Below are 15,354 nucleotides of genomic sequence, written 5' to 3'. Positions count from 1 at the left end.
GTCACAGACACTGATGTTGGGGTCTGGATGAGGGGTACACTGATATGTGAGGTTACAGACACTGATGTTGGGGCACTGGATGAGGGGTACACTGATATGTGAGATCACAGACACTGATGTTGGGGCACTGGATGAGGGGTACACTGATATGTGAGGTCACAGACACTGATGTTGGGGCACTGGATGAGGGGTACACTGATACGTGAGGTCACAGACACTGATGTTGGGGTCTGGATGAGGGGTACACTGATACGTGAGGTCACAGACACTGATGTTGGGGTCTGGATGAGGGGTACACTGATACGTGAGGTCACAGACACTGATGTTGGGGTCTGGATGAGGGGTACACTGATACGTGAGGTCACAGACACTGATGTTGGGGCACTGGATGAGGGGTACACTGATATGTGAGGTTACAGACACTGATGTTGGGGCACTGGATGAGGGGTACACTGATATGTGAGATCACAGACACTGATGTTGGGGCACTGGATGAGGGGTACACTGATATGTGAGATCACAGACACTGATGTTGGGGCACTGGATGAGGGGTACACTGATATGTGAGGTCACAGACACTGATGTTGGGGTCTGGATGAGGGGTACACTGATATGTGAGGTCACAGACACTGATGTTGGGGTCTGGATGAGGGGTACACTGATATGTGAGGTAACAGACACTGATGTTGGGGTCTGGATGAGGGGTACACTGATATGTGAGCTCACAGACACTGATGTTGCGGCACTGGATGAGGGGTACACTGATATGTGAGGTCACAGACACTGATGTTGTTGCACTGGATGAGGGGTACACTGATATGTGAGGTCACAGACACTGATGTTGGGGACTGGATGAGGGGTACACTGATATGTGAGCTCACAGACACTAATGTTGGGGCACTGGATGAGGGGTACACTGATACGTGAGGTCACAGACACTGATGTTGGGGTCTGGATGAGGGGTACACTGATACGTGAGGTCACAGACACTGATGTTGGGGTCTGGATGAGGGGTACACTGATATGTGAGCTCACAGACACTGATGTTGGGGCACTGGATGAGGAGTATACTGATATGTGAGGTCACAGACACTGATGTTGGGGTCGGGATGAGGGGTACACTGATATGTGAGGTCACAGACACTGATGTTGGGGTCTGGATGAGGGGTACACTGATATGTGAGGTCACAGACACTGATGTTGGGGTCTGTATGAGGGGTACACAGATATGTGAGGTCACAGACATTGATGTTGGGGTCTGGATGAGGGGTACACTGATATGTGAGGTCACAGACACTGATGTTGGGGTCTGGATAAGGGGTACACTGATATGTGAGGTCACAGACACTGATGTTGGGGTCTGGATGAGGGGTACACTGATATGTGAGGTCACAGACACTGATGTTGGGGTCTGGATGAGGGGTACACTGTTATGTGAGGTCACAGACACTGATGTTGCGGCACTGGATGAGGGGTACACTGATATGCGAGATCACAGACACTGATGTTGGGGTCTGGATGAGGGGTACACTGTTATGTGAGGTCACAGACACTGATGTTGCGGCACTGGATGAGGGGTACACTGATACGTGAGGTCACAGACACTGATGTTGGGGCACTGGATGAGGGGTACACTGATATGTGAGGTCACAGACACTGATGTTGGGGCACTGGATGAGGGGTACACTGATATGTGAGGTCACAGACACTGATGTTGGGGTAGTGGATGAGGGGTACACTGATATGTGAGGTCACAGACACTGATGTTGGGGTCTGGATGAGGGGTACACTGATATGTGAGGTTACAGACACTGATGTTGGGGCACTGGATGAGGGGTACACTGATATGTGAGAGCACAGACACTGATGTTGGGGCACTGGATGAGGGGTACACTGATATGTGAGGTCACAGACACTGATGTTGGGGTCTGGATGAGGGGTACACTGATACGTGAGGTCACAGACACTGATGTTGGGGTCTGGATGAGGGGTACACTGATACGTGAGGTCACAGACACTGATGTTGGGGTCTGGATGAGGGGTACACTGATACGTGAGGTCACAGACACTGATGTTGGGGTCAGGATGAGGGGTACACTGATATGTGAGGTCACAGACACTGATGTTGGGGCACTGGATGAGGGGTACACTGATATGTGAGGTCACAGACAGTGATGTTGGGGTCTGGATGAGGGGTACACTGATATGTGAGGTCACAGACACTGATGTTGGGGTCTGGATGAGGGGTACACTGATATGTGAGGTAACAGACACTGATGTTGGGGTCTGGATGAGGGGTACACTTATATGTGAGTTCACAGACTGCTGTTGGGGTCTGTATAAGGGGGTACACTGATATGTGAGGTCACAGACACTGATGTTGTTGCACTGGATGAGGGGTACACTGATATGTGAGGTCACAGACACTGATGTTGGGGCACTGGATGAGGGGTACACTGATATGTGAGGTCACAGACACTGATGTTGGGGCACTGGATGAGGGGTACACTGATATGTGAGGTCACAGACACTGATGTTAGGGTCTGGATGAGGGGTACACTGATATGTGACGTCACAGACACTGATGTTGGGGCACTGGATGAGGGGTACACTGATATGTGAGGTCACAGACACTGATGTTGGGGTCTGGATGAGGGGTACACTGATATGTGACGTCACAGACACTGATGTTGGGGTCTGGATGAGGGGTACACTGATATGTGACGTCACAGACACTGATGTTGGGGTCTGGATGAGGGGTACACTGATATGTGACGTCACAGACACTGATGTTGGGGTCTGGATGAGGGGTACACTGGTATGTGAGGTCACAGACACTGATGTTGGGGTCTGGATGAGGGGTACACTGATATGTGACGTCACAGACACTGATGTTGGGGTCTGGATGAGGGGTACACTGATATGTGAGGTCACAGACACTGATGTTGGGCTCTGTATGAGGGGTACACTTATATGTGAGATCAGAGACACTGATGTTGGGGCACTGGATGAGGGGTACACTGATATGTGAGGTCACAGACACTGATGTTGAGGCACTGGATGAGGGGTACACTGATATGTGAGGTCACAGAGACTGATGTCAGGGTCTGGATGAGGGGTACACTGATATGTGAGGTCACAGACACTTATGTTGGGGTCTGGATGAGGGGTACACTGATATGTGAGGTCAGACACTGATGTTGGGGCACTGGTTGAGGGGTACACTGATATGTGAGGTCAGACACTGATGTTGGGGCACTGGATGAGGGGTACACTGATATGTGAGCTCACAGACTTCTGTTGGGGTCTGTATGAGGGGTACACTGATATGTGAGGTCACAGACACTGATGTTGGGGCACTGGATGAGGGGTACAGTGATATGTGAGGTCACAGACACTGATGTTGGGGTCTGGATGAGGGGTACACTGATACGTGAGGTCACAGACACTGATGTTGGGGTCTGGATGAGGGGTACACCGATACGTGAGGTCACAGACACTGATGTTGGGGCACTGGATGAGGGGTACACTGATATGTGAGCTCACAGACTGCTGTTGGGGTCTGTATGAGGGGTACACTGATATGTGAGGTCACAGACACTGATGTTGGGGTCTGGATGAGGGGTACACTGATATGTGAGGTCACAGACACTGATGTTGGGGTCTGGATGAGGGGTACACTGATATGTGAGGTCACAGACACTGATGTTGGGGTCTGTATGAGGGGTACACTGATATGTGAGCTCACAGACTGCTGTTGGGGTCTGTATGAGGGGTACACTGATATGTGAGGTCACAGACACTGATGTTGTTGCACTGGATGAGGGGTACACTGATATGTGAGGTCACAGACACTGATGTTGGGGCACTGGATGAGAGGTACACTGATATGTGAGGTCACAGACACTGATGTTGGGGCACTGGATGAGGGGTACACTGATATGTGAGGTCACAGACACTGATGTTGGGGCACTGGATGAGGGGTACACTGATATGTGAGGTCACAGACACTGATGTTGGGGCACTGGATGAGGGGTACACTGATATGTGAGGTCACAGACACTGATGTTGGGGTCTGGATGAGGGGTACACTGATATGTGACGTCACAGACACTGATGTTGGGGTCTGGATGAGGGGTACACTGATATGTGACGTCACAGACACTGATGTTGGGGTCTGGATGAGGGGTACACTGATATGTGACGTCACAGACACTGATGTTGGGGTCTGGATGAGGGGTACACTGGTATGTGAGGTCACAGACACTGATGTTGGGGTCTGGATGAGGGGTACACTGATATGTGACGTCACAGACACTGATGTTGGGGTCTGGATGAGGGGTACACTGATATGTGAGGACACAGACACTGATGTTGGGCTCTGTATGAGGGGTACACTTATATGTGAGATCAGAGACACTGATGTTGGGGCACTGGATGAGGGGTACACTGATATGTAAGGTCACAGACACTGATGTTGGGGCTCTGTATGAGGGGTACACTGATATGTGAGGTCACAGAGACTGATGTCAGGGTCTGGATGAGGGGTACACTGATATGTGAGGTCACAGACACTTATGTTGGGGTCTGAATGAGGGGTACACTGATATGTGAGGTCAGACACTGATGTTGGGGCACTGGTTGAGGGGTACACGGATATGTGAGGTCAGACACTGATGTTGGGGCACTGGATGAGGGGTACACTGATATGTGAGCTCACAGACTTCTGTTGGGGTCTGTATGAGGGGTACACTGATATGTGAGGTCACAGACACTGATGTTGGGGCACTGGATGAGGGGTACAGTGATATGTGAGGTCACAGACACTGATGTTGGGGTCTGGATGAGGGGTACACTGATACGTGAGGTCACAGACACTGATGTTGGGGTCTGGATGAGGGGTACACTGATACGTGAGGTCACAGACACTGATGTTGGGGTCTGGATGAGGGGTACACTGATATGTGAGGTCACAGACACTGATGTTGGGGTCTGGATGAGGGGTACACTGATACGTGAGGTCACAGACACTGATGTTGGGGTCTGGATGAGGGGTACACTGATATGTGAGGTCACAGACACTGATGTTGGGGTCTGGATGAGGGGTACACTGATATGTGAGGTCACAGACACTGATGTTGGGGTCTGGATGAGGGGTACACTGACACGTGAGGTCACAGACACTGATGTTGGTGCACTGGATGAGGGGTACACTGATACGTGAGGTCACAGACACTGTTGTTGGGGCACTGGATGAGGGGTACACTGATATGTGAGGTCACAGATACTGATGTTGGGGTCTGGATGAGGGGTACACTGATACGTGAGGTCACAGACACTGATGTTGGGGTCTGGATGAGGGGTACACTGATACGTGAGGTCACAGACACTGATGTTGGGGCACTGGATGAGGGGTACACTGATATGTGAGGTTACAGACACTGATGTTGGGGCACTGGATGAGGGGTACACTGATATGTGAGATCACAGACACTGATGTTGGGGCACTGGATGAGGGGTACACTGATATGTGAGATCACAGACACTGATGTTGGGGCACTGGATGAGGGGTACACTGATATGTGAGGTCACAGACACTGATGTTGGGGTCTGGATGAGGGGTACACTGATATGTGAGGTCACAGACACTGATGTTGGGGTCTGGATGAGGGGTACACTGATATGTGAGCTCACAGACACTGATGTTGCGGCACTGGATGAGGGGTACACTGATATGTGAGGTCACAGACACTGATGTTGTTGCACTGGATGAGGGGTACACTGATATGCAAGGTCACAGACACTGATGTTGGGGACTGGATGAGGGGTACACTGATACGTGAGCTCACAGACACTAATGTTGGGGCACTGGATGAGGGGTACACTGATACGTGAGGTCACAGACACTGATGTTGGGGTCTGGATGAGGGGTACACTGATACGTGAGGTCACAGACACTGATGTTGGGGTCTGGATGAGGGGTACACTGATATGTGAGCTCACAGACACTGATGTTGGGGCACTGGATGAGGAGTATACTGATATGTGAGGTCACAGACACTGATGTTGGGGTCGGGATGAGGGGTACACTGATATGTGAGGTCACAGACACTGATGTTGGGGTCTGGATGAGGGGTACACTGATATGTGAGGTCACAGACACTGATGTTGGGGTCTGTATGAGGGGTACACAGATATGTGAGGTCACAGACATTGATGTTGGGGTCTGGATGAGGGGTACACTGATATGTGAGGTCACAGACACTGATGTTGGGGTCTGGATAAGGAGTACACTGATATGTGAGGTCACAGACACTGATGTTGGGGTCTGGATAAGGAGTACACTGATATGTGAGGTCACAGACACTGATGTTGGGGTCTGGATGAGGGGTACACTGATATGTGAGGTCACAGACACTGATGTTGCGGCACTGGATGAGGGGTACACTGATATGCGAGATCACAGACACTGATGTTGGGGTCTGGATGAGGGGTACACTGTTATGTGAGGTCACAGACACTGATGTTGCGGCACTGGATGAGGGGTACACTGATACGTGAGGTCATAGACACTGATGTTGGGGCACTGGATGAGGGGTACACTGATATGTGAGGTCACAGACACTGATGTTGGGGTCTGGATAAGGAGTACACTGATATGTGAGGTCACAGACACTGATGTTGGGGTCTGGATGAGGGGTACACTGATATGTGAGGTCACAGACACTGATGTTGGGGCACTGGATGAGGGGTACACTGATATGTGAGGTCACAGACACTGATGTTGGGGTAGTGGATGAGGGGTACACTGATATGTGAGGTCACAGACACTGATGTTGGGGTCTGGATGAGGGGTACACTGATATGTGAGGTTACAGACACTGATGTTGGGGCACTGGATGAGGGGTACACTGATATGTGAGAGCACAGACACTGATGTTGGGGCACTGGATGAGGGGTACACTGATATGTGAGGTCACAGACACTGATGTTGGGGTCTGGATGAGGGGTACACTGATACGTGAGGTCACAGACACTGATGTTGGGGTCTGGATGAGGGGTACACTGATACGTGAGGTCACAGACACTGATGTTGGGGTCTGGATGAGGGGTACACTGATACGTGAGGTCACAGACACTGATGTTGGGGTCAGGATGAGGGGTACACTGATATGTGAGGTCACAGACACTGATGTTGGGGCACTGGATGAGGGGTACACTGATATGTGAGGTCACAGACAGTGATGTTGGGGTCTGGATGAGGGGTACACTGATATGTGAGGTCACAGACACTGATGTTGGGGTCTGGATGAGGGGTACACTGATATGTGAGGTAACAGACACTGATGTTGGGGTCTGGATGAGGGGTACACTTATATGTGAGTTCACAGACTGCTGTTGGGGTCTGTATAAGGGGGTACACTGATATGTGAGGTCACAGACACTGATGTTGTTGCACTGGATGAGGGGTACACTGATATGTGAGGTCACAGACACTGATGTTGGGGCACTGGATGAGGGGTACACTGATATGTGAGGTCACAGACACTGATGTTGGGGCACTGGATGAGGGGTACACTGATATGTGAGGTCACAGACACTGATGTTAGGGTCTGGATGAGGGGTACACTGATATGTGACGTCACAGACACTGATGTTGGGGCACTGGATGAGGGGTACACTGATATGTGAGGTCACAGACACTGATGTTGGGGTCTGGATGAGGGGTACACTGATATGTGACGTCACAGACACTGATGTTGGGGTCTGGATGAGGGGTACACTGATATGTGACGTCACAGACACTGATGTTGGGGTCTGGATGAGGGGTACACTGATATGTGACGTCACAGACACTGATGTTGGGGTCTGGATGAGGGGTACACTGGTATGTGAGGTCACAGACACTGATGTTGGGGTCTGGATGAGGGGTACACTGATATGTGACGTCACAGACACTGATGTTGGGGTCTGGATGAGGGGTACACTGATATGTGAGGACACAGACACTGATGTTGGGCTCTGTATGAGGGGTACACTTATATGTGAGATCAGAGACACTGATGTTGGGGCACTGGATGAGGGGTACACTGATATGTGAGGTCACAGACACTGATGTTGAGGCACTGGATGAGGGGTACACTGATATGTGAGGTCACAGAGACTGATGTCAGGGTCTGGATGAGGGGTACACTGATATGTGAGGTCACAGACACTTATGTTGGGGTCTGGATGAGGGGTACACTGATATGTGAGGTCAGACACTGATGTTGGGGCACTGGTTGAGGGGTACACTGATATGTGAGGTCAGACACTGATGTTGGGGCACTGGATGAGGGGTACACTGATATGTGAGCTCACAGACTTCTGTTGGGGTCTGTATGAGGGGTACACTGATATGTGAGGTCACAGACACTGATGTTGGGGCACTGGATGAGGGGTACAGTGATATGTGAGGTCACAGACACTGATGTTGGGGTCTGGATGAGGGGTACACTGATACGTGAGGTCACAGACACTGATGTTGGGGTCTGGATGAGGGGTACACCGATACGTGAGGTCACAGACACTGATGTTGGGGCACTGGATGAGGGGTACACTGATATGTGAGCTCACAGACTGCTGTTGGGGTCTGTATGAGGGGTACACTGATATGTGAGGTCACAGACACTGATGTTGGGGTCTGGATGAGGGGTACACTGATATGTGAGGTCACAGACACTGATGTTGGGGCACTGGATGAGGGGTACACTGATATGTGAGGTCACAGACACTGATGTTGGGGTCTGGATGAGGGGTACACTGACATGTGACGTCACAGACACTGATGTTGGGGTCTGGATGAGGGGTACACTGATATGTGACGTCACAGACACTGATGTTGGGGTCTGGATGAGGGGTACACTGATATGTGACGTCACAGACACTGATGTTGGGGTCTGGATGAGGGGTACACTGGTATGTGAGGTCACAGACACTGATGTTGGGGTCTGGATGAGGGGTACACTGGTATGTGAGGTCACAGACACTGATGTTGGGGTCTGGATGAGGGGTACACTGATATGTGAGGTCACAGACACTGATGTTGGGGTCTGGATGAGGGGTACACTGATATGTGAGGTAACAGACACTGATGTTGGGGTCTGGATGAGGGGTACACTTATATGTGAGTTCACAGACTGCTGTTGGGGTCTGTATAAGGGGGTACACTGATATGTGAGGTCACAGACACTGATGTTGTTGCACTGGATGAGGGGTACACTGATATGTGAGGTCACAGACACTGATGTTGGGGCACTGGATGAGGGGTACACTGATATGTGAGGTCACAGACACTGATGTTGGGGCACTGGATGAGGGGTACACTGATATGTGAGGTCACAGACACTGATGTTAGGGTCTGGATGAGGGGTACACTGATATGTGACGTCACAGACACTGATGTTGGGGCACTGGATGAGGGGTACACTGATATGTGAGGTCACAGACACTGATGTTGGGGTCTGGATGAGGGGTACACTGATATGTGACGTCACAGACACTGATGTTGGGGTCTGGATGAGGGGTACACTGATATGTGACGTCACAGACACTGATGTTGGGGTCTGGATGAGGGGTACACTGATATGTGACGTCACAGACACTGATGTTGGGGTCTGGATGAGGGGTACACTGGTATGTGAGGTCACAGACACTGATGTTGGGGTCTGGATGAGGGGTACACTGATATGTGACGTCACAGACACTGATGTTGGGGTCTGGATGAGGGGTACACTGATATGTGAGGACACAGACACTGATGTTGGGCTCTGTATGAGGGGTACACTTATATGTGAGATCAGAGACACTGATGTTGGGGCACTGGATGAGGGGTACACTGATATGTGAGGTCACAGACACTGATGTTGAGGCACTGGATGAGGGGTACACTGATATGTGAGGTCACAGAGACTGATGTCAGGGTCTGGATGAGGGGTACACTGATATGTGAGGTCACAGACACTTATGTTGGGGTCTGGATGAGGGGTACACTGATATGTGAGGTCAGACACTGATGTTGGGGCACTGGTTGAGGGGTACACTGATATGTGAGGTCAGACACTGATGTTGGGGCACTGGATGAGGGGTACACTGATATGTGAGCTCACAGACTTCTGTTGGGGTCTGTATGAGGGGTACACTGATATGTGAGGTCACAGACACTGATGTTGGGGCACTGGATGAGGGGTACAGTGATATGTGAGGTCACAGACACTGATGTTGGGGTCTGGATGAGGGGTACACTGATACGTGAGGTCACAGACACTGATGTTGGGGTCTGGATGAGGGGTACACCGATACGTGAGGTCACAGACACTGATGTTGGGGCACTGGATGAGGGGTACACTGATATGTGAGCTCACAGACTGCTGTTGGGGTCTGTATGAGGGGTACACTGATATGTGAGGTCACAGACACTGATGTTGGGGTCTGGATGAGGGGTACACTGATATGTGAGGTCACAGACACTGATGTTGGGGCACTGGATGAGGGGTACACTGATATGTGAGGTCACAGACACTGATGTTGGGGTCTGGATGAGGGGTACACTGACATGTGACGTCACAGACACTGATGTTGGGGTCTGGATGAGGGGTACACTGATATGTGACGTCACAGACACTGATGTTGGGGTCTGGATGAGGGGTACACTGATATGTGACGTCACAGACACTGATGTTGGGGTCTGGATGAGGGGTACACTGGTATGTGAGGTCACAGACACTGATGTTGGGGTCTGGATGAGGGGTACACTGATATGTGACGTCACAGACACTGATGTTGGGGTCTGGATGAGGGGTACACTGATATGTGAGGACACAGACACTGATGTTGGGCTCTGTATGAGGGGTACACTTATATGTGAGATCAGAGACACTGATGTTGGGGCACTGGATGAGGGGTACACTGATATGTAAGGTCACAGACACTGATGTTGGGGCTCTGTATGAGGGGTACACTGATATGTGAGGTCACAGAGACTGATGTCAGGGTCTGGATGAGGGATACACTGATATGTGAGGTCACAGACACTTATGTTGGGGTCTGAATGAGGGGTACACTGATATGTGAGGTCAGACACTGATGTTGGGGCACTGGTTGAGGGGTACACTGATATGTGAGGTCAGACACTGATGTTGGGGCACTGGATGAGGGGTACACTGATATGTGAGCTCACAGACTTCTGTTGGGGTCTGTATGAGGGGTACACTGATATGTGAGGTCACAGACACTGATGTTGGGGCACTGGATGAGGGGTACAGTGATATGTGAGGTCACAGACACTGATGTTGGGGTCTGGATGAGGGGTACACTGATACGTGAGGTCACAGACACTGATGTTGGGGTCTGGATGAGGGGTACACTGATACGTGAGGTCACAGACACTGATGTTGGGGTCTGGATGAGGGGTACACTGATATGTGAGGTCACAGACACTGATGTTGGGGTCTGGATGAGGGGTACACTGATACGTGAGGTCACAGACACTGATGTTGGGGTCTGGATGAGGGGTACACTGATATGTGAGGTCACAGACACTGATGTTGGGGTCTGGATGAGGGGTACACTGATATGTGAGGTCACAGACACTGATGTTGGGGTCTGGATGAGGGGTACACTGACACGTGAGGTCACAGACACTGATGTTGGTGCACTGGATGAGGGGTACACTGATATGTGAGGTCACAGACACTGTTGTTGGGGCACTGGATGAGGGGTACACTGATATGTGAGGTCACAGATACTGATGTTGGGGACTGGATGAGGGGTACACTGATATGTGAGGTCACAGACACTTATGTTGGGACACTGGATGAGGGGTACATTGATATGTGAGGTCACAGACACTGATGTTGGGGCACTGGATGAGGGGTGCACTGATATGTGAGGTCACAGACACTGATGTTGGGGTCTGGATGAGGGGTACACTGATATGTGACGTCACAGACACTGATGTTGGGGTCTGGATGAGGGGTACACTGATATGTGAGGTCACAGACACTGATGTTGGGGCTCTGTATGAGGGGTACACTTATATGTGAGATCAGAGACACTGATGTTGGGGCACTGGATGAGGGGTACACTGATATGTAAGGTCACAGACACTGATGTTGGGGCTCTGTATGAGGGGTACACTGATATGTGAGGTCACAGAGACTGATGTCAGGGTCTGGATGAGGGGTACACTGATATGTGAGGTCACAGACACTGATGTTGGGGTCTGGATGAGGGGTACACTGATATGTGAGGTCAGACACTGATGTTGGGGCACTGGTTGAGGGGTACACTGATATGTGAGGTCAGACACTGATGTTGGGGCACTGGATGAGGGGTACACTGATATGTGAGCTCACAGACTTCTGTTGGGGTCTGTATGAGGGGTACACTGATATGTGAGGTCACAGACACTGATGTTGGGGCACTGGATGAGGGGTACAGTGATATGTGAGGTCACAGACACTGATGTTGGGGTCTGGATGAGGGGTACACTGATACGTGAGGTCACAGACACTGATGTTGGGGTCTGGATGAGGGGTACACTGATACGTGAGGTCACAGACACTGATGTTGGGGTCTGGATGAGGGGTACACTGATACGTGAGGTCACAGACACTTATGTTGGGACACTGGATGAGGGGTACATTGATATGTGAGGTCACAGACACTGATGTTGGGGCACTGGATGAGGGGTACAGTGATATGTGAGGTCACAGACACTGATGTTGGGGCACTGGATGAGGGGTACACTGATATGTGAGGTCACAGACACTGATGTTGGGGCACTGGATGAGGGGTACACTGATATGTGAGGTCACAGACACTGATGTTGGGGTCTGGATGAGGGGTACACTGATATGTGAGGTCACAGACACTGATGTTGGGGCACTGGATGAGGGGTACAGTGATATGTGAGGTCACAGACACTGATGTTGGGGCACTGGATGAGGGGTACACTGATATGTGAGGTCACAGACACTGATGTTGGGGCACTGGATGAGGGGTACACTGATATGTGAGGTCACAGACACTGATGTTGGGGCACTGGATGAGGGGTACACTGATATGTGAGGACACAGACACTGATGTTGGGGCACTGGATGAGGGGTACACTGATATGTGAGGTCACAGACACTGATGTCAGGGTCTGGATGAGGGGTACACTGGTATGTGAGGTCACAGACACTGATGTCGGGGTCTGGATGAGGGGTACACTGGTATGTGAGGTCACAGACACTGATGTTGGGGTCTGGATGAGGGGTACACTGGTATGTGAGGTCACAGACACTGATGTTGGGGTCTGGATGAGGGGTACACTGGTATGTGAGGTCACAGACACTGATGTTGGGGTCTGGATGAGGGGTACACTGGTATGTGAGGTCACAGACACTGATGTTGGGGTCTGGATGAGGGGTACACTGATATGTGAGGTCACAGACACTGATGTCAGGGTCTGGATGAGGGGTACACTGGTATGTGAGGTCACAGACACTGATGTTGGGGTCTGGATGAGGGGTACACTGATATGTGAGGTCACAGACACTGATGTTGGGGCACTGGATGAGGGGTACACTGATGGCCACAGACACTGCATCTCGTCACCTGTTCCCGGCTGTGAGTGCGCTGAGTCTGTAAGCGGTTGACTTGCTGCATCAGTTCATCTCTGGCCTGTTCCAGCCCTTCCCTCTGCTCCGCCAGCCGCCTCTCCGCTGCCTGTGTCCCCTCATGTTGTTCTGTCCATCTCTCTGTCTCCTGTAAGTAACAGAGGCCTGATTCTGAGAGGGATGAAGACGCACACGCAGCAGTGGCTATTGGCAGTCGCCCACCTGCACGACTAACCTCCATCCCTGATGAGTGTGCAAAGACTGAAACACCTCCTAGTAAAGCCAGTGTCCGCTTTCTGCATTCTCAGACGCCACCATTGGTCACACCATAGAAACTTGTAGCAGCCCTAAGGCAGGTATAGTGTCTCCATCTGACCATGGCCTTCTATGCCTGCCACGCCCACAGCGCTCACACTATGCCTACCACACCCACAGCGCTCACACTATGCCTGCCACGCCCACAGCACTCACACTATTAAACTGACCATTTTTGCATTTTGCCACCATTCATTCACTACTCAGGAATGCCCAGTCACCACTCAGGAATGCCCAGTAACCACTCAGGAACGCCCAGTCACCACTCAGGAATGCCCAGTAACCACTCAGGAATGCCCAGTCACCACCCAGAGACACCCAGTAACCGCCCAGTTAACACTCTGGAATGTCCAATCACAACCCAGGAATGCCCAGTCCCCACCAAGGAACGTCCAGTCACCACCCAGGAATGCCCAGTCACCACCCAGGAACGCCAAGACACCACCCAGTCACCACTGCAGTATCCACTCCCTCTAGTCCCTGCTCAGCCTTCACTCTCCAGAGTTAGAGACACAGGTCATCGGCTGTCCCCCCGATTCTCACAGGTGACCAGAAGCCCCCATTATTCTGATAGGACACCAGATACCCCCATGATACTGACAGGTCCCCGGAAGCATCCATGATTCTGACAGGTCACTGGATATCCCTATGGTTCTGACATGTCTCCTGACGACCCCATGTATCTGACAGGTCAACTGATGACCCCATGATGATACTGACAGGTCACCAGAAGCCGCCATTATACTGACAGGGAATAATGGCTGTCCAAGGTTCTGGTATGTTGTGCACCTACCTGCAGTATGCATATCACCACCTGACTGAGAAAACCCAGGAGCATTTATCACAGCACCATCAGCAGATTCATAAATTGAATACTGCACATTATTATACCAATGGGCACCATACCTAGTCCATGAATGTGCAATAGATAGCAGCATAGCACAATAGCTGAGACTTTTGTCGGGTTATATAATGAAACTTAAATTCTTGAGTGTCTATCCTGGTTTTTGCCATGATGCCTACATCCTCAGCAAATCATCCTTGACTGCAACATTTGAGGTGAGTCAAATGCCAGAGGGATGATTGTTGGGTAAGCTACCTATATGTGTTAATGAAGCAGCTGATAGTAGTTGTTACTATATTGTTCTAATTCACATTCCCCCCACCACCACCACCACCGCAACGGGTGATACAGGCTATGGCTGTCGCTCCTGGCTTCTGACTCCATTGTCAAATCATCAAACTCCTGCTTAACATAAGTATAAAGAGGCACATATAGCCACCGAAATCCATGACAGAATGCACCTTTGGTGAATTAAAAATAGATAGTTTGGGAGGCATATTATATAATTTAGCAAAAGTGTCCGATATTGTGCTCTGCTGCTGTCTACTACAT

The 15,354-nt window shown here is 50.9% G+C and overlaps 1 protein-coding gene across 2 annotated transcripts in view; it reads right to left on the bottom strand.

Annotated features, from left to right (window-relative positions):
• DNHD1 (dynein heavy chain domain 1) overlaps positions 1-15,354 on the bottom strand; it is a 392,142-nt gene that overhangs the window by 122,366 nt on the left and 254,422 nt on the right. For both annotated transcript variants that reach the window (XM_063950780.1, XM_063950781.1), the window contains exon 29: positions 13,642-13,791. In XM_063950780.1, the coding sequence (XP_063806850.1) occupies positions 13,642-13,791 (150 nt within the window). The remainder of the gene's footprint in view (positions 1-13,641; positions 13,792-15,354) is intronic.

This window comes from Pseudophryne corroboree, chromosome 2 (genome assembly GCF_028390025.1).
Source record: "Pseudophryne corroboree isolate aPseCor3 chromosome 2, aPseCor3.hap2, whole genome shotgun sequence".
Taxonomy (NCBI): domain Eukaryota; kingdom Metazoa; phylum Chordata; class Amphibia; order Anura; family Myobatrachidae; genus Pseudophryne; species Pseudophryne corroboree.
The sequence above is the reverse complement of the archived record's forward strand: the minus strand, read 5'-3'. Positions and strand labels throughout refer to the sequence as shown.